The sequence below is a fragment of the Conger conger genome, chromosome 8 (genome assembly GCF_963514075.1).
Source record: "Conger conger chromosome 8, fConCon1.1, whole genome shotgun sequence".
Taxonomy (NCBI): Eukaryota; Metazoa; Chordata; class Actinopteri; order Anguilliformes; family Congridae; genus Conger; species Conger conger.
Window position 1 is genome coordinate 60,644,266 of NC_083767.1, and position 23,639 is coordinate 60,667,904.

The window sequence follows — 23,639 nt, forward strand, 5'->3', positions numbered from 1 at the left end:
GTGATTCAGGTGAAATAAGTTATGAATGGATAACAGGTATGAAACTTTGGGTGTGCAGTATGTGTTCATTAACACCATGCTTACTCTCTGGATACCAACTGCAGAGCCACAACAACAGAAAGAATCGAGGAGTTTAAGTATCTGGACACCATTATAGACAACAAACTGTCCCTTTTGGCCAATCAGGCCTGTTCAAAGGACTTGGGAAGTTCTGTGGTTGCTAACTTGCACAATGCACTTCTCTGTAGCAATTTCAGCGCATTTTGTACTAGTCCTATAAAAGTGTCAATATCTCAAACTATTTACTGCACACACATGGTTGAAGACTTAAATGAAAGAAGAGGCTTGTACCATTCCAAACCATTTGAGACAGAATCAATTTATGTCAGAGCATGTACATACAGAGTACACAAAATATACATTAAAATATAAAGAAGTTACATAAAGCCTTATGTTTTTATAGTTTTACACTGAATATCTAGTGTCTATCATGCATATATGAAAAGAGTTGGGGCGGCTTGTAGCGTAGTGGTTAGGGTACATGACGGGGACCCACAAGGTCGGTGGTTCTAATCCCGGTGTAGCCACAATAAGATCCGCACAGCCGTTGGGCACTTGAGCAAGGCCCTTAACCCTGCATTGCTCCAGGGGAGGATTGTCTTCCGCTTAGTCTAATCAACTGTACATCACTCTGGATAAGAGTGTCTGCCAAATGCCAGTAAAGTAATGTAATGAGTTATAGACCAATGTCAGGTGTGCAGGTAAGGCTACTGAAGGCTCAGATGTAAATCCTACAGCATGGTACTGACAGGGTGAATTTATTTTTCACTGCATCTGCAAAGTACAATCTGAAAAGAGCCCAGACTCTAATTAAAGCTTGTACACGCTCTCATGAATCCAGTTCAACAGGAATGACATCCATCAGGTATAAAAGCATTTGATTTACCCACAAGAGCACATCAGTTTTATGTATAAACACTTCATAAAATACAGTTCTAATGCTTTAAAACAGAACCCAAAAGATACAGCCTGCTTGCACATGCCCAAAAATGCATGTACAGTTGAGTAACTCAACAAAATAATTGGTGATGAAAAGAAAATGAATTCATTGCAATTATTGAAATGGATTTCACCTATACTACCCTCTAAGTGTGAAAGCATGTGGTCCTCTGAAAAGTAACATTTGCAGCTTCCAAAGTTTAGATGAATAAGAAATTACATTAACAAGAAACAACAGTCTCCTTTACTGCATAAAATGCACCAGGTAAAAGCAAATAACCACATAGTCATTACTCCCTTGTGACAGACACCCCCCTTTGTACTAGATGTGTGTACCTGTCTAGACACTGAGAGTGTACCTCTGTCTGTTTATCTTCCATTGGGTACTGGTACACCATCAACCCCCCCCCCCTGATCATCTCCAGCATGTGTCCCAAAGCTCAAGTCAACAGCCAGGCATGCTGAGGCAGATCAGACACATCCTAAATCTCTGACAGCATTTCTAGTTTCATTTTTACACAAACTCTTTCACTGGGATGACGTCACTGTTACTGAGACTTTCACTGGGCAGATTGTCAGGGGCTCATCGTTCCTACCACCATCTCTCACACAGGGAGAGAAGAATGGGAACACCCTCTCAGTAAATGTGTGTTTAAAAGTGTAAATGAGTGACATGTCACTGGAGTTGAAGAAGGACACCTCCCCCCCGTCATAGTCCAGCTGCACCCTGATGCTCTGGGGTTTCCTCACCAGTGTGAGGTCAGTACCTCCTCCTGCACTGTACTCATCACCATTCCTCAGCATTATGACCCAGAATCCATCCTCTGGGCTGTATGTTAGCTCTCCCTTCCTGTTGGTGGACTCTTTCACCACTCCTACATCCCACTGACGTTTATTCCCAACCTTCACCTCCCAGCTGTTTTTCCCTGAGGTAAACCCCTCAGATCCCAGCACACACACATAGTAGTAAAATCTCTCTGGGTTGTCAGGACATTTCTGCGCCGTATCTGTGTGTCTCACAGTGGTCAGATCATCAGAGAGAGAGAGAGTGGCATGTGCAGTGTTGGGGTCCATCATCACAGGAGCTGAAATATGAAGAAGAGAGATATTTAAACGATGGGAAGAAGAGGTGCAGGAGAGAACACACACACCTGGTGGAGGAGTGGGCGTTGCGCCTCCTACCGCTGCTGTCAGGGGAGGTGTAACTGGCAGCATGAAATATACCAGCCGGGGCCCTGGCCAACTACACCACCAAAAGAGACTGAGGGAGCTTTCTTTTAAGACCGTCGCTCCTTTAAGGCAGTCGTGTAAGTGCTTGTCTTGTCTTGTTATTTGTTTGTTGAGTGAATGTATTTCCACAATCACAGTATTTATTATTATTATATTTTATCTACAATGTGTTGTTTTTATAATTATTTGTAACTGGCTGAATGCAAAGCCCTTTGAGCTACATTTTATGTATGCAATACAAATGAAGCTTATTATTATTTTTTATTTTTTAAATGTATTTTTTTATTCCAAATTTTTTATTTTTTATTTATTAAAATGCCAATGCTGCCTCACATCTCGTGTTATTGTATCATAGCTTGTATCATAGCTTGTATTTGTGTTGTTAAATGTTTAGTTTCATGTTTTCCTGTCACGTTCCATGCCTCCGTTGCAGTTCATTTCCCTGATTATACTTTTCTATGTGTTTTATGTCAATGTTCCATTCCATGTTTTCCCTTTCTCCCGATTACCTGTCCACTCCCCCCACCCCACACCCCCACCCTGCCCTCTCCACACTGCTCTGGTTACCTGTCCACACCCCCCCACACCCCACACTCCACCCTGCCTTCTCCACACTGCTCTGGTTACCTGTCCACTCCCCCCACACCCCACACCCCACCCTGCCTTCTCCACACTGCTCTGGTTACCTGTCCACACACCCCCCCCACACCCCCCACCCTGCCTTCTCCACACTGCTCTGGTTACCTGTCCACACCCCCCCCCCCCACACCCCCCACCCTGCCTTCTCCACACTCCTCTGGTTACCTGTCCACTCCCCCCCCACACACCCCACACCCCACCCTGCCTTCTCCACACTGCTCTGGTTACCTGTCCACACCCCACACCCCACCCTGCCTTCTCCACACTGCTCTGGTTGTTTGGACTCTGACCCTTTGGACTCAAACTGCCTTGCCTGTATTGCCCTTATTGCCCTGCACTGAACTATTTCAGTGGCACTTTGATTGAAGCGTGTTATTTATTACATCTTGGAGTCTGCGAATGGTTCCGATCATAACGACCTCCCTGTGTCCATCTCTTGTGTCCACCCATGGCGTGTGGCAGGACCATTTCACATACTCTTTTCAGATTAGGTCCCATACACAGGAAATTACATGTACTACTTAGGATAATAATATACTGTAGTGATAGTGATTCATATTTTAAATATAAAACATATTTGCATTATGTAAATTCATGAATCAATGAACACATCATTGCAAATTCAATACAATCAATTCTCACAGCTAATAAAGCATATTATTAAAAAGGTTTTACATTGTGTGTTAATTCTGTGTCTGCGTGTGTTCTGATATTAAACTGCGAGCAGTGCAGTGCAGCCCTCAGGATCTCCCTGCTCTGAGACTGGATGACTCTGTGCTGTTTATCTTCAGCACCATGTCAACATGCAGCCTGTTCCTCCTCTTTCATGTGTTCATTAAATGTTTGTAAAAAAAACCTGATTTCAGCATCTGGCCCAGATACTCACTGTACTGCACCATCCCCAGCATCTTCTCCCAGACTCTGAACGTCAGGTTGCCCAGGTGTTTGGCCACGTCTATCAGCGCCCCTGAGAGCAGCTCTGGGTCCTGCAGTGTGCACTGGGCTCTGTAACGACAGGCAGGAGTCAGTCAGCATCGGGAACTGAAGAGACTTAAACACACAAGATGAAATGAGCTGAGAGTCCACATACCTTTCCTTGATGTTGTTGTAGCCCTGAAAAACACACACAATAAGAGCATCATTGTGAGTGTACAAATGTATTCAGTCCATTCCATTATGAGAAACAATAGGTGAGAAACAGCAGGAGCCATGTTAATGAAAGTGAAGAGGATGATAACAGTCAGCACACATGACGTTACTTTACTGAGGCTAATCGGTATAAACTCGGTCAGTAAATGAAGCTCCTACCTTTAAAAAGGAGGTGTCTTCGGTCTCCATGGCCTTCTCTATAGCTGTGATTTTGTCTGTAAGGGTGGAGATGTCTCCACTGATGTGTTCTAGCTTCTCCTCCATTATCCGACTCTTCTGCTCCTCTTCCTCTTTCAGTGCAGCTAGTCTGGCCTCCTCTTCCTCACGCAGGAACTGGTGGAGCTTCTCAAACTCTGCCTTTATCTGCCTCTCTGTGTGCTGGGCTTGACCCTGCGATTCAAACACCATTTAAAACCTGAATAGTGTAACTACGCTTTGTTATTCATGTATGGCAGTTGGTGTGTTGTTATCCATGTCACACACAACATTCATCAAAAATACTACATATTTACTAATTGTGTTACTCACCCTGATGTGTTTTGCTGTCTTCTTACATCCTTGTTCAACCTCAGTAAACTTCTTCAGTTTTTCTTTAACAAGATTAAGTGCAGGCTTGAGTTCCACCTGGAGTGATATGAACCAGTTCAGACTTATTCTCACAAATAGCACAGTATTACCCTGCTACACTAGTGACGGTCAGTGTAATTTTGTAACTGTAAGCCTGTGGGAAATGTAGTATGGAAAATACTACACTCGAGGAAAGATCAGTGAAATATTCTTATAGAGCGTCACAACACAATATGTTATTGTGCATTTTCAGCACAATTAAACCAATAAAATAGCAAAGCAAAATAGGATAATAATACTGGGCTGTACATACAAATAATTTACAGCCAACTGTAAGGAATGTTGAAGCATTCATAGAACCGGCTTCATTTATTGTGTTCGATATTAACACATCCATTTTTGAGAGAGTATATACAACTCTGTCTCCACTGGTTACTCACTCGGTGTAGATTTCTGCACTTCCTGGTTGTTGCACAGTTCTCTCCTCAAGCAGATAACAGTTTATATGACAGTAGTTTTATCAGATCTAGACCTTCATTTTGTTAGAGTAAAAGTCTTGTGCTATATTTGTGCTGTCAGTATCTAATCTCACACATCATTGCTACATATTTATGAAATCACACTGTATTTCAATGTTACATTTATGGAGCTGTATTCACTATAAAAGGCCCGTAATCACAACTGTGAATCTGGACTTAACCATGCCCACATTTTACTCCTCGTACATTGTACTGAAATCTAAAATACTGGATGTTTTGAGGCTTTAAAACAAGACTTTCAGATGCAATGCTGACTTGAATTTTAAATTGTGATTTAAAAAAGAATACCTTCAGCTCCAGAGCGGCCTCTTCCACTGGACAGACCGGGTGGTTTCTGTGTTTTCTTGAAGTCTGACAGATGAAACAGAGAGGCTCTTTGTCATGTTCACAGAATAAAACAAGTTTCTCTCCATGGAGAATACAGGGAGCCTCAGTCTTGTCTGTAGTTTCTCTCTCAGTCTTCTGCTTTAAGTAAGACTCCACAATGTTTCTTAAGGCCAGGTTTAGAGGAGGTTTGCCCATAGAGGCCTTTCTCCTGCAGATGGGACACTCTCGAGAGCCCTTCTCTTCCCAGCACTGCTGCAGACACACTCTACAGAAGCTGTGGCTGCATTTCAGAACAACAGGCTCTTTAAAAATGTCACAACATACAGAGCAACAGAGATCGCCCTCAGGAATCAAAGCTTTAGCCTCCATGTTACAGTCTCTCCGTCTCTCGGTCTGATACTTTCACCGCTGCTGAACCTGGGACAGAACACACCCTATGTGCGTCAAAACAGAAACAAACCTGCAGATCAGGTTTGTAGTTTTCAGTCAGCGGGAGATTCTTGACTGGGTTTGTCCTCTCTCTCTTACGGAGATGGTCACGTGCCTGAACTGGATTGGATTCACAGGATGCAGTAATGTACCACTGGATCCATTTATGTACCATGTATGAAAATAAATTAAATGAGATAATTTGTAACAGCAAGGCCAATTCCTTTGTTATTGCAATACACTGAATACATTTGGGGTTGAGATAAAAAGATGAACATGAGACAAGAGCTCATAATTTCATCTTTTATTTCCTCGTATTCACGCCTTGATGTGCTAACCTACTTAAAAAATAGCACCTTTTGTATCAGACCACCCAATTTCTAGGTGAGCAAAAGTATTGCTACAGAGAGTAATAAAGTAAATAATACTTAATATTTTGTAGCATATCCCTTGCTTGCAATAACTGCATCAAGCCTGTGACCCATTGACATCATCAAACTGTTGTATTAATCTTTTTGTGATGCCTTTCCAGGCTTTTAATGAAGCTGTGACAAGTGAAAAGCAGTAATACACTCATAATTTGCAAAGTTTAAAAAGAGTGAATTCATGGTCTGTTTTGTGAAAAATCAATGATGTGCAAAACCATCTTATTCTGCTAACCTGATATTGATTAGTGGCGGCACGGATGGTGCAGTGGGTAGCACTGCCGCCTCACAGCAAGGAGGTCCTGGGTTTGAATCCCCGTCGGCCGGGGCCTCTCTGTGCGGAGTTTGCATGTTCTCCCCGTGTCTGCGTGGGTTTCCTCCGGGTACTCCGGTTTCCTCCCACAGTCCAAAGACATGCACGTTAGGCTGATTGGAGAGTCTAAATTGCCCAAAGGTATGAGTGTGTGAATGAATGGTGTGTGTGCCCTGCGATGGACTGGCGACCCGTCCAGGGTGTATTCCTGCCTATGCTGGGATAGGCTCCAGGCCCCCCCGTGACCCTGTTCAGGATAAGCGGGTTCAGATAATGGATGGATGGATGAATGGATGATATTGATTACTCATGTCTGCCTTTGTGCAGTAGGAGGAGAACTTGTGATGAAGCCATCAGTGGAGAAACACTGTGTTGAGTCACAATTATTATTTCATCCCCCTATTCAGGGGTACAACACGGCCTCTTTCAGTTGCTGTTTGTTTGATTGAGGGTTTTTTCCTTTCAATCTCCTCTTCAGGACGTGAAATGCGTGCTCAATTAAGTTAAGGTCTGGTGATTGACTTGGCCAGTCTAAAACCTTCCACTTCCTGCCCCGAATGAAGTTGTGTTCTCAATGCGTTTTGGGTCATTGTCGTGCTGCATGATGAAGTTCGTCCTAATTAGTTTGGATGCATTTCTCGGTAGCATGTTTTTGTAGACTTTGTAGACTTAATTCATACTGGTGCTATCATCATCTTTTGACCTTAAACTCTATTGTCTTCAGTGTATAGCAAAACCACAGGAATTGACCGTGCTGTTCCAATACTTTTTGTACAATGCTCTTGTAACAATGTTTTAACAAGAATCTTAGCGATTGTAGTCCAATCATATATTGATTTGATATTTGTCTATGCACCGGCTACAGACAAACCGGCTGCAAGCCTAGTTTATAGAGATGTCTGAAAACTAAAATAAAGGCCATCGGTTGGAACAAACCGCTGTGCACTGATTGGTCGTGCAGGACCGGAGTTGTGCACCCCTGCCCCACAGTAACTACACGGAGGAACAGAGACACAGACACACACTGAGAGACACAGACACAAAGACACATACACACACAGACACACACTGACACACACAGACAGACACAGAGAGACGGACACACACAGACACACAGACAGAGACACTGACAGACACATACAGACACACACAGGCACACACAGAAACACAGACATTCGGACAGACAGACACAGACTGACACGTACAGATACAGACACACACAGAAACACTATGTTTTGGTCGGAAGCCAGATTGGAAGGGTTCAAGGAGGTTATTTGAATCCAGGTGAGTTTGAAGTTGGGCTGCCACCACACGTTCAAGTACTTTTGAGACAAATGGGAGGTTGGAAATTAGACGGAAATTGTTTAAATTGTTATAATCTACACCAGATTTGTGGAAGATGTATATCATAGGATTATTACACTCTTCAGACGGACACTCTCTGTACGATGTGAAATGTCTGGTGCTCTGGTGTCAAGCGCTGCAGAAATACTGTACGAGATGCAGAAAGCCGGAGGCACCGTGGTTGGGCTGATACCCTGGGAGGACTTTGGAATAACCGTGTTTCTGTCCTTTTGAGCCAGGCACGCTATTCAGAGTGGCATTCTGGTATGGACACGCTCCTTAATGAATACGCTAAAGGTGCCCATTTCCTGTTCAACACGTCACAACAGCACCCTCTGCTGGATGTGCGGGCGAAGTTACCTCAACTTTCAATCTGTGAAAACACTGAGACTGAGACATCTCTGCACCCCCACTGGAACAGATTCTGCAGATGGTCACATGTCTGAAGCACGCCTGACATTGACTGCACCTGGATTTACACATGGGAACATCCTCGTCATATCCAACAATGTAAGAAATGTAATCTATCAATATATGTGCAGGGTGATGGTTATGCTTCAGAATAAAAGTCCTCTGATGTATTCCCTTTGGAGCGTTTCATACTGTAGCATTCAGTGGCTGCTTGGCCTGGGACAAAGTGGTGTAGTAGGGTGAATGTTCTCCAGCTTTCCCCTATACCTTTATGGTAGCACTCACACTCATGTAGAAGCACTAAAAATACACCCCCACTGTATAGTGAAATACAATATTGTGATATCCAGCATCCAGCATTTTTATATATCTTAATCTCTACTGTATCCTGCCCTGCATACTGTATGTATAGCACTTAAAATGGATATGAATATGCTCTTAAAAGTATTCAGGAGGAGCATGAAATAAGTTATGAATGGATAATAGGTATGAAACTTTGGGTGTGCAGTATGTGTTCATTAACACCATGCTTACTCTCTGGATACCAACTGCAGAGCCACAACAACAGAAAGGGTCGAGGAGTTTAAGTATCTGGACACCATTATAGACAACATACTGTCCCTTTTGGCCAATCAGGCCTGTTCAAAGGACTTGGGAAGTTCTGTGGTTGCTAGCTTGCACAACGTACTTCTCTGTAGCAGTTTCAACGTATTTTGTACTAGTCCTTTAAAAGTGTCAACATCTCGAAAACTATTTACTGCACACATGGCTAAAAACTTAAAAGGAAGAAGAGGCTTGTACCATTCCAAACCATTTGAGACCGAATCAATTGATGTCAGAGCATGTACATACAGTGTACACAAAATATACATGAAAATATAAAGAAATTGCATGAAGCCTTATGTTTTTATAGTTTTACACTGAATATCTAGTGTCTATAGTGGACTTGTTTCCCATACATCTTCATTACATCCTACGTTCAATATAAAGATATCATGCATATATGAAAAGAGTTTGAGACCAATGGCAGGTGTGCAGGTAAGGCTACTGAAGGCTCAGATGTAAATCCTACAGCATGGTACTGACAGGGTGAATTTTCCAAAGTTAAGATGAATAAGAAATCACATTAACAAGAAACAACAGTCTCATTTACAGCATAAAACGCACCAGGTAAAAGCAAATAAGCACATTGTCATTGCTCCCTTGTGACAGACACCCCCCTTTGTACTAGATGTGTGTTCCTGTCTAGACACTGTTTATCTTCCACTGGGTACTGGTACACCATCAACCACCCCCCCCCCCCCCCGATCATCTCCAGCATGTGTCCCAAAGCTCAAGTCAACAGCCAGGCATGCTGAGGCAGATCAGACACATCCTAAATCTCTGACAGCATTTCTATTTTCATTTTTACACAAACACCTTCACTGGGATGACGTCACTGTTACTGAGACTTTCACTGGGCAGATTTTCAGGGGCTCATCGTTCCCATCATCTCTCAAACAGGGAGAGAAGTATGGGAACACCCTCTCAGTAAATGTATGTTTAAAAGTGTAAATGAGTGACATGTCACTGGAGTTGAAGAAGGACACCTCCCCCCCGTCATAGTCCAGCTGCACCCTGATGCCCTGGGGTTTCCTCTTCAGTGTGAGGTCAGTAACTCCTACTGCTCTGTACTTATCACCATTCCTCAGTGTTATGACCCAGTATCCATCCTCTGGGCTGCATGTTATATCTCCCTTCCTGTTGATGGACTCTTGCACCACTCCTATAGTCCACTCACGTTCATTCCCAACCTTCACCTCCCAGCTGTGTTTCCCTGAGGTAAACCCCTCAGATCCCAGCACATTTACACAGCGGTTAAATCTCTCAGGGTTGTCAGGACAGTTCTGCGCTGTATCTGTGTCTCTCACAGTGGTCAGATCATCAGAGAGAGAGAGATAGGCACGTGCAGTGTTGGGGTCCATCATCACAGGAGCTGAAATATGAAGAAGAGAGATATTTAAACGGTGGGAAGAAGAGGTACAGGAGAGAACACACACACCTGGTGGAGGAGTGGGCGTTGCGCCTCCTACCGCTGCTGTCAGGGGAGGTGCAACTGGCAGCATGAAATATCCCGGCCGGGGCCCTGGCCAACTACACCACCAAAAGAGACTGAGGGAGCTTTCTTTTAAGACCGTCGCTCCTTTAAGGCAATCGTGTTAGTGTTTGTCTTGTCTTGTTATTTGTTTGGTGAGTGAAGGAATTTCCACAATCACAGTATTTATTATTATTATATTTTATCTACAATGTGTTGTTTTTATAATTATTTGTAACCGGCTGAATGCAAAGCCCTTTGAGCTACATTTTATGTATGCAATACAAATGAAGCTTATTATTTTTTTTTATTTTTTAAATGTATTTTTTTATTCCAAATTTTTTATTTTATATTTATTAAAATGCCAGTGCTGCCTCACGTCTCGTGTTATTGTATCATAGCTTGTATCATAGCTTGTATTTGTGTTGTTAAATGTTTAGTTTCATGTTTTCCTGTCACGTTCCATGCCTCCGTTGTAGTTCATTTCCCTGATTATCCTTTTCTATGTGTTTTATGTCAATGTTCCATTCCATGTTTTCCCTTTCTCCCGATTACCTGTCCACTCCCCCCACCCCACACCCCCACCCTGCCTTCTCCACACTGCTCTGGTTACCTGTCCACACCCCCACACCCCACCCTGCCTTCTCCACACTGCTCTGGTTACCTGTCCACACCCCACACCCCACCCTGCCTTCTCCACACTGCTCTGGTTGTTTGGACTCTGACCCTTTGGACTCAAACTGCCTTGCCTGTATTGCCCTGATTGCCGTCCACTGAACTATTTCTGTGGCACTTTGATTGAAGCGTGTTATTTATTACATCTTGGAGTCTGCGAATGGTTCCGATCATAACAACCTCCCTGTGTCCATCTCTTGTGTCCGCCCATGGCGTGTGGCAGGACCATTTCACATACTCTATTCAGATTAGGTCCCATACACAGGAAATGACATATACTAGTTATGGATAACAATATACTGTAGTTATAGTGATTCATATTTTAAATATAAAACATATTTGCATTATGTAAATTCATGAATCAATGAACACATCATTGCAAATTCAATGCAAACAATTGGTAATAACAGCTAATAAAACATATTTTTCATGAGGTTTTACATTGTGTGTTAATTCTGTGTCTGCATGAGTTCTGATATTAAACTGCGAGCAGTGCAGTGCAGCCCTCAGGATCTCCCTGCTCTGAGACTGGATGACTCTGTGCTGTTTATCTTCAGCACCTTGTCAACATGCAGCCTGTTCCTCCTCTTTCATGTGTTCATTAAATGTTTGTAAAAAAAACCTGATTTCAGCATCTGGCCCAGATACTCACTGTACTGCACCATCCCCAGCATCTTCTCCCAGACTCTGAACGTCAGGTTGCCCAGGTGTTTGGCCACGTCTATCAGCGCCCCTGAGAGCAGATCTGGGTCCTGCAGTGTGCACTGGGCTCTGTAACGACAGGCAGGAGTCAGTCAGCATCGGGAACTGAAGAGACTTAAACACACAAGATGAAATGAGCTGAGAGTCCACATACCTTTCCTTGATGTTGTTGTAGCTCTGAAAAAAACACACAATAAGAGCATCATTGTGAGTGTATAAATGTATTCAGTCCATTCCATTATGAGAAACAATAGGTGAGAAACAGCAGGAGCCATGTTAATGAAAGTGAAGAGGATGATAACAGTCAGCACACATGACGTTACTTTACTGAGGTTAATCGGTATAAACTCGGTCAGTAAATGAAGCTCCTACCTTTAAAAAGGAGGTGTCTTCGGTCTCCATGGCCGTCTCTAGAGCTGTGATTTTGTCTGTAAGGATGGAGATGTCTCCACTGATGTGTTCTATCTTCTCCTCCATTATCCCACTCTTCTGCTCCTCTTCCTCTTTCAGTGCAGCTAGTCTGGCCTCCTCTTCCTCACGCAGGAACTGGTGGAGCTTCTCAAACTCTGCCTTTATCTGCCTCTCTGTGTGCTGGGCTTGACTCTGCGATTCAAACACCATTTTAAACCTGAATAGTGCAACTACGCTTTGTTATTTATGCTTGGCAGTTGGTGTGTTTGTTATCCATGTCACACACAACATTCATCAAAAATACTACATATTTACTAGTTGTGTTACTCACCCTGATGTGTTTTGCTGTCTTCTTACATTCTTGTTCAATCTTAGTAAACTTCTTCAGTTTTTCTTTAACAAGATTAAGTGCCGGCTTGAGTTCCTCCTGGAGTGATATGAACCAGTTAAGACTTATTCTCACAAATAGCACAGTATTACCCTGCTACACTAGTGACGGTCAGTGTAATTTTGTAACTGGAAGCCTGTGGGAAATGTAGTATGGAAAATACTACACTCGAGTAAAGATCAGTGAAATATTCTTATAGAGCGTCATAACACAATATGTTATTGTGCATTTTCAGCACAATTAAACCAATAAAATATTTCAGCAAAATAGGATAATAGTACTGGGCTGTACATACAAATAATTTACAGCCAACTGTAAGGAATGTTGAAGCATTCATAGAACCGGCTTGATTTATTGTGTTCGATATTAACACATCCATTTTTGAGAGAGTATATACAACTCTGTCTCCACTGGTTATTCACTCGGTGTAGATTTCTGCACTTCCTGGTTGTTGCACAGTTCTCTCCTCAAGCAGATAACAGTTTATATGACAGTAGTTTTATCAGATCTAGACCTTCATTTTGTTAGAGTAAAAGTCTTGTGCTATATTTGTGCTGTCAGTATCTAATCTCACACATCATTGCTATATATTTATGAAATCACACTGTATTTCAATGTTACATTCATGGAGCTGTATTCACTATAAAAAGCCCATAATCACAACTGTGAATCTGGACTTAACCATACCCACATTTTACTCCTCGTACATTGTACTGAAATCTAAAATACTGGATGTTTTGAGGCTTTAAAACAAGACTTTCAGATACAATGCTGACTTTAATTTTTAATTATGATTTAAAATAGAATACCTTCAACTCCAGAGCGGCCTCTTCCACTGGACAGACCGGGTGGTTTCTGTGTTTTCTTGAAGTCTGACGGATGAAACAGAGAGGCTCTTTGTCACGTTCACAGAATAAAACAACTTTCTCTCCATGAAGACTACAGCGAGCCTCAGTCTTGTCTGTAGTTTCTCTCTCAGTCTTCTGCTTTAAGTAAGATTCCACAATGTTTTTTAAGGCCAGGTTTAGAGGAGGATCATCCACAGAGGCCTTTCTCCTGCAGATGGGACACTCTCGAGAGCTCTTCTCTTCCCAGCACTGCTGCAGACACACTCTACAGAAGCTGTGGCTGCATTTCAGAACAACAGGCTCTTTAAAAATATCACAACATACAGAGCAACAGAGATCGTCCTCTGGAATCAAAGCTTTAGCCTCCATGTTACAGTCTCTCCGTCTCTCGGTCTGATACTTTCACCACTGCTGAACCTTGGACAGAACACACCCTATGTGCGTCAAAACAGGAATAAGCAGGAACAGGAAGTGCAGATCAGGCTTGTAGTTCTCAGTCAGCGGGAGATTCTTGACTGGGTTTGTCCTCTCTCTCTTACGGAGATGGTCACGTGAACTGGATTGGATTTACAGGATGCAGTAATGTACCACTGGATCCATTCATGTACCATGTATGAAAATTAATTAAATGAGATAATTTGGAACAGTGAGGCCAATTCCTTTGTTATTGTAATACACTGAATACATTTGTGTTATGTTCCTGTGTTCTGTGTGTTAGTTTATCATTGTTTTTATCATTATTCTTGTAATTTATTCTTTTTCACATTCATGTCTGGTGTACTGTTTATATTCATTAGTCTTTGCACTCATCTTCCCCTGCGATGTCTGAGTCTGAATGTTTTCTAGCCCAGTCACTCCCTTGTCTGCGTGCCCCACTATTCGGGTGTTTTCGGTAGTTCCGGGGTTCAATCTTCCTTCCAATCTTGCATTCCTTACTTCCTGCTTTCTCTCCATTTCATGTTTGTACATAGCACTAATATACTAATCCCAACTAACATTGAATTTGTACAATACTAATTATACTAACACACTAATATGTTTGTCAAACTAACAAACTAACATTCACTAGTTTTGGCTATTTGTAATTTCAATCAATTAACTAACTTACAAACGCATCTCCAGTTTCAATTCTGTTCTGTAACTCCGCCTCCCTATTCTATCACTGATTACTTGCTTAGTTTCAGCGAAGTGTTCGCACCTGTCTCTATGTATCTCTGCATCTCCTGATCTCTGCAATTGTCTACTCTCTAGTCCGGAGCCGTTTGTATTACATGTGTGTCATTGTGAATCCAGTCCGTGTTTTCGTTTCCCCCTTGTTATTGTCCGTTTACCTTTCTTGTGTCTCACCTGATGTTTATTTGTTAGACCGCCCTCACTCCCATGCCCCGCCTAGTTTGTCTCATTCCCCTGTGTATTTATACCTGTCCTTTTCAGTTGCATGCTGCTAGTTCGTCTTGTCCTGTTTTCTTGTCCTGAGCCCTTGATTCCTTTCCCCAGTTCTAGCCTCCTTGTTGCCTTGCCCTTGCCCTTGCCCTTGCCCTTGCCCTTGCCCTTGTTCCTGAGTCCTTGCCCTTGTTTATTGGATTTCCGGTTTTGACCCCTGCCTGCTTCCCTGGAATTCTTTGCTCGTTTAGATAGGGGCGGCCTGTAGCGTAGTGGATAAGGTAAATGACTGGGACACACAAGGTTGGTGGTTCTAATCCCGATGTAGCCACAATAAGATCCGCACAGCCGTTGGGCCCTTGAGCAAGGCCCTTAACCCTGCATTGTCTCCTGCTTAGTTTAATCAACTGTACGTCGCTCTGGATAAGAGCGTCTGCCAAATGCCAATAATGTAATGTAATAATATTTGTACCTCTGCCTTTTTGGACTGACGTCCTGGTTTTGACCTTGGCCTGTATTTTGACTCCACTCTGTCTGTCCCTGTTTTTGCATTAAATCTGCCATTTTGTCTGCACCCCTGCCTGCTTTTGGTTCTTCTGTTCCCCCTGGCATAACAAATTTGGGGTTGAGATAAAAAGATGAACACAAGACAAGAGTTCATAATTTCATCTTTTATTTCCTCGTATTTACGCCTAGATGCACTAAACTACTTAAAACATAGCACCTTTGGTATCAGACCACCCAATTTGTAGGTGAGCAAAAGTATTGGTGCAGAGAGTATTAAAGTAAATAATACTTAATATGTTGTAGCATATCCCTTGCTTGCAATATCTGCATCAAGCCTGTGACCCATTGACATCATCAAACTGTTGTATTAATCTTTTTGTGATGCCTTTCTGCCAGGCTTTTACTGCAGCTGTGACAAGTGAAAAGCAGTAATACACTCATAATTTGCGACGTTTAAAAAGACTGAATTCACGGTCTGTAATGTGATAAAGTTAAAAATCAGTGATCTGCAAAATTATCTTATTCTGCCAATCTGATATTGATCGCAAGTATTATTTCGTCCCCCTATTCAAGGGGTACAACTGTAAGCCAGTCATAAGTAACATTTGGTCTCATGCGCTGGTCAGCTTGCTGACTTCCCCCTCCTGGAGCATACATTGTTAGCCCCCACCGTTGGCACACATGTCTGTGGGGGAGAGCTAGAGAAGGATTCTTAGAGGCACCTTCTTTTCTCACATTCCAGAACAGGAATATTGGAGATGGTATAAAGATGTTTCATGATAATCCCAGGTCAGAATATGTTGATGTTTGGTGTTATTCTGATTGGTTCAGTGCGACTGGTGTAATGGTCTAGTTTTTGTAACAGTCTACCTTTGATATCACAACCATTCAGGAGCCGAGGGGAAACTGGGCAAAAGCTGTCTCTGTAGAAGCCATGTGTTTTAGCCCCCTGCCTGGTGGGCCTGGCTGTAAATTATAGATGGGTGACTCACTTTTAGGGTCAAGAACTAAGGCCTGGATTTCGGAGATAAGGAGAAGAAACCAAACAGTCTGGAATGTCTCCTTTCCTTTCATTCACCCAAATCAGGTTTATCCAAAAGGTATATTACCATGAGAGGCACAAAAACATATTTACAGCATAATGCAGTTATCATGAAAACTCCCAACTACAGCATTCATAGATATGATGGGGCGGCCTGTAGCATAGTGGTTAAGGTCAGGAAGGGCTGCCATTTGTGAGGGGCCTGAGAGCTGGGGTTCCAATGTTGTTTAGACTACCTGTTGGGGAGTTAAGATGTATGAGTGGTCCAAGGCCAGTTGGGTCATGGGAAAAGAATCCTCCCGAACATTGGTGACCTCCCTGTGACCCCATACCTGGTCACTTCCAAGGGGGAAGACTCCGGACAATGCCACATTGCCCTCATTTGGGCACTGCTGTCATTACACCGGTGACTGCTCTCTTAGATTAAATATTCAAAACTGCTATTAAGATAGTAAATAGACCCGGTAACACCTTGAAAACATTGCCCATGTGATCCTTGTATTATTGCATTAAGTCTTATGTAATGGTAACAGGAATTGCAGGTAAAATGGATAATCAGGAGGGAAGTTTCATGATAACTGCAACATAATAAAACATAAGGGTAATCTGTTTGGAATGGATGTGATCTGATAAAGTCAAGGAATCGGATGAGATACATTTCATACCAAATGGAATTTAATAAACTATAGTTTCAGTAAAACCTGAAGGGAAAACCTACACGTCCTCTCCTGGTAATCATCTCATTTTCCCTACTCAACAACCCCCAACGGTGGGGGTCTAAATTCCAGATTTGACCACCCCTCCGGGTTGATTTATGGCACTGCCGCCTGGTTCCAAACGTATGATTTGGCATAAAAGCAAGGGAGACAGACCAATCTGGGAAGATCGTATTCGACTTCCCACACAACATGTCTTGTGTATGTATGTATGTATGTATGTATGTGTAGCAGTGGAAGATCGTATTCGACTTCCCACACAGCATATTGTACGTGTATGTAAGTATCAGGAAGATCGTATTCGACTTTCCATACGGCATATCCTATACTCTGTGTTTGTGTGTAGTCCAAGCAGGCTAGGTATGATTATTTACTCTATCTCTATTCTTAATTTGTGTATTTTATACTTGATTGTGATATTCTAAAGCTAATAACCTACCTGTCTGCGAATAAACTATTTTGTTTGTAACTTGCGTGATCTCCATGACTCTAATTCATCTTGTACCTTTTCAGCCTAAATTACAACTGAATACTCAGGGGGAAATGGTGGCCAAAGACCGACGATCGGCGGGGCGGTTCACCTGTGGTAGTTCTAAGCTGTGAGGCCAGCAATTTCTGTCCCTGAAAGGGTCGGGTGACGCACGGCTCTTGTGATTTGGTGCGAAGGGCACCCATGGGCGTTACGCCGCTGGTTCCTGCCAAATTAGCTCGAAGGAGCCCAGTTAATGCTACGCCGACCTGGGCTCGCAACTATCATGGCAGGTTTGCATGTATTGTGTTGACTGGACCCGCAGCCTCTGAGTTCTCCACCGAACTGAGATTTCAGCAGTAATGCTAATCCCGGGAGCATCTATTGAGTAATGGTGGCGCAGGTACAAGTTGAATGTAATCACTCCTGAGGTCCGCGTAAGTTGCAAACCCAAATTTCTAAATTATATTTTAAATGGAGTCAGATAAACGAGTAAAACTATAGTAACCACTAAGCGTACAATACGGCCCCGTTTGAGAACGGAGAATATTAAGAATTGTACTGATCCGTTTCTGGCCAGCTATAAGCGGGATATAGGGCAGGTCAATCCATATCCGACCCATGGCAACGGGCCCAGTATATTCTTAAACATAATTGTGCTCTGTTCTTGTACGGAGAATAATAATTAACCCAACTAATGTTCTCCCAGCAACGCCAGAAGGACAAGCACGCAAAACCCCTTAAATTCCGTCATTGGGTTAGCTGTGGGGTTTTACACAACACAGCCTCTTTCAGTTGCTGTTTGTTTCGAGGGTTTTTTCCCTTCAATCTCCTCTTCAGGACGTGAAATGCGTGCTCAATTAAGTTAAGGTCTGGTGATTGACTTGGCCAGTCTCAAACCATCCACTTCCTGCCCCGAATGAAGTTGTGTCTTGCTGCATGATGAAGTTCCTCCTAATTAGTTTGGACGCATTTCTCGATAACTTTTCAGACAAAATGTTTTTGTAGACTTTTGTAGACTGAATTTATACTGGTGCTATCATCATAAGTTACATCATCAATACTGATTAGTGAACCCACTCCATGCAAGCCTAAGCCATGACACTTCCTGTCACTGACTGATGTTTTGGGGTTTTTCTTCACAGCTCTGACAATGTCTCTGTCATCAACTGCTGTTGTTTTCCGTGGTCGACCTGTTTCATATCTGTTGCTCAGTACGCCAGTGGTTTATTCATATTTCTTCACAGGCAAAATCCAAGGTTTAAACCAAGAGTTCACACACAGAACTATTTAGTCAATGTAACAGGACACACCTGGGCAACAAGAAACACCTGTCAGTCACATGTTCCAATACTTTTTCTCACCTAAAAATTGGGTGGTCTAATACAAAAGGTGATATGTTATGATAAGTTATTTAACAAATGAAAATCTGAAATTCGGATCTCTCATGTACATCTTTTGACCTCAAACTCTATTGTCTTCAGTGTAGAGCAAAAATAAAAGAATTGACCTTGCTGTTCCTATACTTTTTGTACAATGCTCTTGTAACAATGTTTTAACAAGAATCTTATCGATTGTAGCCCAATCATGTCTTTATCTGATATTTGTATATGCACCGGCTACAGACACAGACTGCAAGCATAGTTTATAGAAATGTCTAAACTAAAACTAAAATCAAGGCCATCATTTGGAACAAAAAGCTGTGCACAGATTGGCCGTGCAGGACCGGAGTTGTGCACCCCTGCCCCACAGTAACTACACGGAGGAACAGAGACACAGACACACACAGACACACACAGACAGACACACAGAGACGGACACACACAGACACGCACAGACACACACAGAGAGACAGACACACACAGACACACAGACAGAGACACTCACAGACACACACAGACAAATACAGACACACAGACGGAGACTCTCTGTATGATGTGAAATGTCTGGTGCTCTGGTGTCAAGCGCTGCAGAAATACTGTACGAGATGCAGAAAGCCGGAGGCACCGTGGTTGGGCTGATACCCTGGGAGGACTTTGGAATATCCGTGTTTCTGTCATTTGAGCCAGGCACGCTATTCAGAGTGGCATTCTGGTATCGACACGCTCCTTAATGAATACGCTAAAGGTGCCCATTTCCTGTTCAACATGTCACAACAGCACCCTCTGCTGGATGTGCAGGCGAAGTTACCTCAACTTTCAATCTGTGAAAACACTGAGACTGAGACATGTCTGCACCCCCACTGGAACAGATTCTGCAGATGGTCACATGTCTGAAGCACGGCTGACATTGACTGCACCTGGATTTACACATGGGAACATCCTCGTCATATCCAACAATGTAAGAAATGTAATCTATCAATATATGTGCAGGGTGATGGTTATGCTTCAGAAGAAATGTCCTCTGATGTATTCCCCCCCCCCCCCAAAATTTTTTTTTTTTTTTTTTAAATGCACTTATGATGACAACTGTGTTTAGAACAGCATTTCTTGTGTATTTTGCTAGTTTCTGGATGTGATGCTTTGACTTATAGACTTGTAGACTTGTAGACTTTTGACTTGTAGAAACTATGCACTTGTAAATCGCTTTGGATTAAAAGCGTCTGCCAAATGACTAAAATGTAAATGTAAATGGAGCGTTTCATATTGTAGCATTCGGTGGCTGCTTGGCCTGGGACAAAGTGGTGTAGTAGGGTGAATGTTCTCCAGCTTTCCCCTATACCTTTATGGTAGCACTCACACTAATGTAGAAGCACTAAAAATATACCCCCACTGTATAGTGAAATACAATATTGTGATATCCAGCATCCAGCATTTTTATATATTTTTTATATATTTATATATAAATTTTATATATCTCCACCCTGCCTTCTCCACACTGCTCTGGTTACCTGTCCACACCCCCAACACCCCACACCCCACCCTGCCCTCTCCACACTGCTCTGGTTACCTGTCCACACCCCCACACCCCCCACCCTGCCTTCTCCACACTGCTCAGGTTACCTGTCCACACCCCCCAACACCCCACCCTGCCTTCTCCACACTGCTCTGGTTACCTGTCCACACCCCCCCACACCCCACCCTGCCTTCTCCACACTGCTTAGGTTACCTGTCCACACCCCCAACACCCCACCCTGCCTTCTCCACACTGCTCTGGTTACCTGTCCACACCCCCCCACACCCCACACCCCACCCTGCCTTCTCCACACTGCTCTGGTTACCTGTCCACACCCCCCCACACCCCACACCCCACCCTGCCTTCTCCACACTGCTCTGGTTACCTGTCCACACCCCCCACACCGCACCCTGCCTTCTCCACACTGCTCTGGTTACCTGTCCACTCCCCCCCACACGTAATTTGTCAAATGTCATAAGTAGGATAAACCAAGAGGATTATCGTTATTCATGTAGACTGTGTTAATACAGGAATATAGGCTTGTTCACTTTGAATGAAACATGGGCGTGAGCATTTCACAATGGCGCTGGTGGCTGCAGAAAAAGGCTCTTCTCTGATGAAAACGAAAGTGTACGATGTGACCCCTTCCTGTGTTTTTGCCACTTCATCAACCCTTGAGTTGTGGCTAAAAACTGCCAAAAACAATAAATTGACTTTAATAAAAGATATTGCACTGCGTGGGCAGAATGAGTGCAGTTCCTCTTCCACAATCTGTATATCAATATTAATTATCATAATCTCATTATATCCATTTTCATAACGAGGAAATGCAAGCTGAATAATACCGTTTGCTGTTCGATCTGCTCTTCGTTGTATGTTGCTCTGGATAAGAGCGTCTGCTAAATGCCTTGTAATGTAATGTAATGTAATGCTCAATTTGTTCAGATGATTTCAGTTGCTCTGGAGCAAGTTGGCATGTGTTTTGGAATAGGTAACATTTCAGAGACTTAAAATTAAAGGTCAAAAGATAAATGTTTCTATAGAAGCAAGCATCAGAACCTCTGAACTGTAAGAACCTTCAAATGTCTTAAAAACTATGGTTAAGGTTTTCTTGATGTTGGTAGTTTGATGAGTGCAAAACTCTGACCTAGAAAGGTGGTCGTGTCATGACTCAGCTGTGCCTGTGATGCAGGCTGACAATTGTTCGGGGGGAATAAAGTGAAATGTGTTTTTTTCATTTTATTTCATGGATTAGAAGTGAGGAAGCATCTGTAGCTTTGTGTGGAAGATTCTACAACAGCAGCGATGTTCAGCAGGAAAAAGACTGGAGAGGGAGAGCGGGAAAAAGAGATGGAGCGAGAGAAGAAAACGAGTGTGCCAACACCAGCGCCATCTCCTGGTGAGACTCCATATTTGGGTGCATATTCTGGACATTTCCTTGTGAATAGTTATATATATACTGTTATCGTACAACTGATATCTATTCAACCTGCTATAAACAGGTGGTGGGCTGGAGTCAGTGGGCTACATTGTGAAAGTGGCATCGAAAGCAGAGTTAAAAAATGAATACAGAACATAAGGCTCCATACGTACATGCACACACGTTCATGTTTAAATACAATAGCAATATAATAGAAATATAAGCTTTTTTTTTAAAAGTGTTCCATGTGGGTAAATGACTTGGAGCTCAGACTGGCGCTGAAGCTCCATCACAGAATGGGAACCAGCTGTCCCCCTCTCTCCTGCAGGTGGCGTGAGACCAGCATCAGGGGCAGAGGAGGGGCAGACCCCTCTTCCTGGAGCCCCGTGTCCCTCAGAGCTCCGATTGGTGCTGCTGGGGAGGAAGGGGGCGGGGAAAAGCTCTGCGGGAAATGCCATCCTGGGCATCAGCGAGGGGGGGTTCATACATATGTGCAGCATCCATGTGTGTTCTGCCGTATGATTTGTTTAATACTTTTGGGGAGCTGGAGGGACACATTTGCTTGGGTCCAAATAGACTGAATTCACGCTGGTTATGTCTCTTTCTCACAGGCGATGGGAGCCATGTCACCTGGAGAGAGGAGGTACAGGCGCGCTGGCCCACAGGGCGTGGTCGTGGCCTCCCGGACCTACGGCTGGTGCTGCTGGGGGAGCGGGAGACCGGGAAAAGCTTGGCGGGAAACGCCATCTTGGGAGGGGCTCAGTTCCTGGCCGGCAGGGTTACGGAGGAGTGCACCAGCTCGCAGGGGGAGGTGGCGGGCAGACGGGTCACCGTGGTGGACACGCCCGGCTGGGAGAGCAAGAGGACCCCCGAGAGGGTCCGGCACGAGATTGGGAGGAGCGTGACACTGTGCCCGCCAGGGCCCCACGCCCTGCTGCTGGTGGTGGGCGTGGACTCGGACGTCACTGTGCAGGCCGCGGTGGAGCACATGGGGGTGCTGGGTGAGGAGGCCTGGAGGTACGCCCTCATCCTGTTTACGGGCGGAGACAAGCTGAGGCGTGGCGCCACCATCCAGCAGCACGTCCACAGTTCGGCCAAAGCCCACCAGCTCGTGGAGAGGTGCGAGGGCAGGTACCACGTCATCAGCGGCGCGGAGCCGGTGAACACGCAGGTCACAGAGCTGCTGGAGAAGGTGGAGGACCTCGTGGCGGGAAACGGCGGGCAGAAGGAGGAGAGACGGAAGAGTGAGACGGAAACGAAAGCAAAGAAGGAGAGAAGCAGGATGAGTTTTGAGAGGAAACCCAAGGAAAGGGAAAGAATGGAGGGGAAGCCGGAGGCGGGGAGGCAGGAACAGGAGGACAGAAGGCAGACAGAGATGAGGAAGCTCCTAGACAAAAGAGTAAAGGAAATGAAAGAGAAAAACGACAGAATCACAGCAATTCTTGACCAGGAGTACAGGCTTAGAGAGGGGGATATGAAGCTAAAGATGCAAGAGAAAGAGCGGGAGATCAAAGCCCTGATGGAGAAGAATGAAGAAAGAGAAATTAGAATACTGACCGCAGAGAGAGAGATGCACCTTGACAGGAGGATGTGGGAAAAGATGCACCAACAGAGCGCAAAAGAAAGGGAGGAGCTGGAGAAAAGTGCTGAGGAAGAAAAGAAGAAGAACAGTGAGCTGATGGAAAGAACAGCGGCGATGGAAAAAGAAGCAGACGAGTCGAGAAGGTTATGCCAGAG

General features: G+C 43.8%; 2 protein-coding genes across 2 annotated transcripts; one reads left to right on the top strand and one right to left on the bottom strand.

Moving 5' to 3' along the window:
- Nucleotides 1–1,527: 1,527 nt before the first annotated feature.
- On the bottom strand, nucleotides 1,528–5,819 carry LOC133134538 (zinc-binding protein A33-like). Its single transcript, XM_061250738.1, has 5 exons — nucleotides 5,412–5,819; nucleotides 4,546–4,641; nucleotides 4,177–4,407; nucleotides 3,755–3,866; nucleotides 1,528–2,084 (listed from the first exon to the last, which is right to left on the bottom strand). Exons 1-5 carry the CDS (start codon nucleotides 5,817–5,819, stop codon nucleotides 1,528–1,530), a joined length of 1,404 nt encoding a protein of 467 aa, XP_061106722.1.
- A 15,243-nt stretch (nucleotides 5,820–21,062) lies between these two features.
- LOC133134539 (GTPase IMAP family member 4-like) lies at nucleotides 21,063–23,366 on the top strand. The gene is made up of 4 exons (XM_061250739.1): nucleotides 21,063–21,112; nucleotides 22,231–22,310; nucleotides 22,514–23,301; nucleotides 23,361–23,366. Exons 1-4 carry the CDS (start codon nucleotides 21,063–21,065, stop codon nucleotides 23,364–23,366), a joined length of 924 nt encoding a protein of 307 aa, XP_061106723.1.
- Nucleotides 23,367–23,639: the final 273 nt, after the last annotated feature.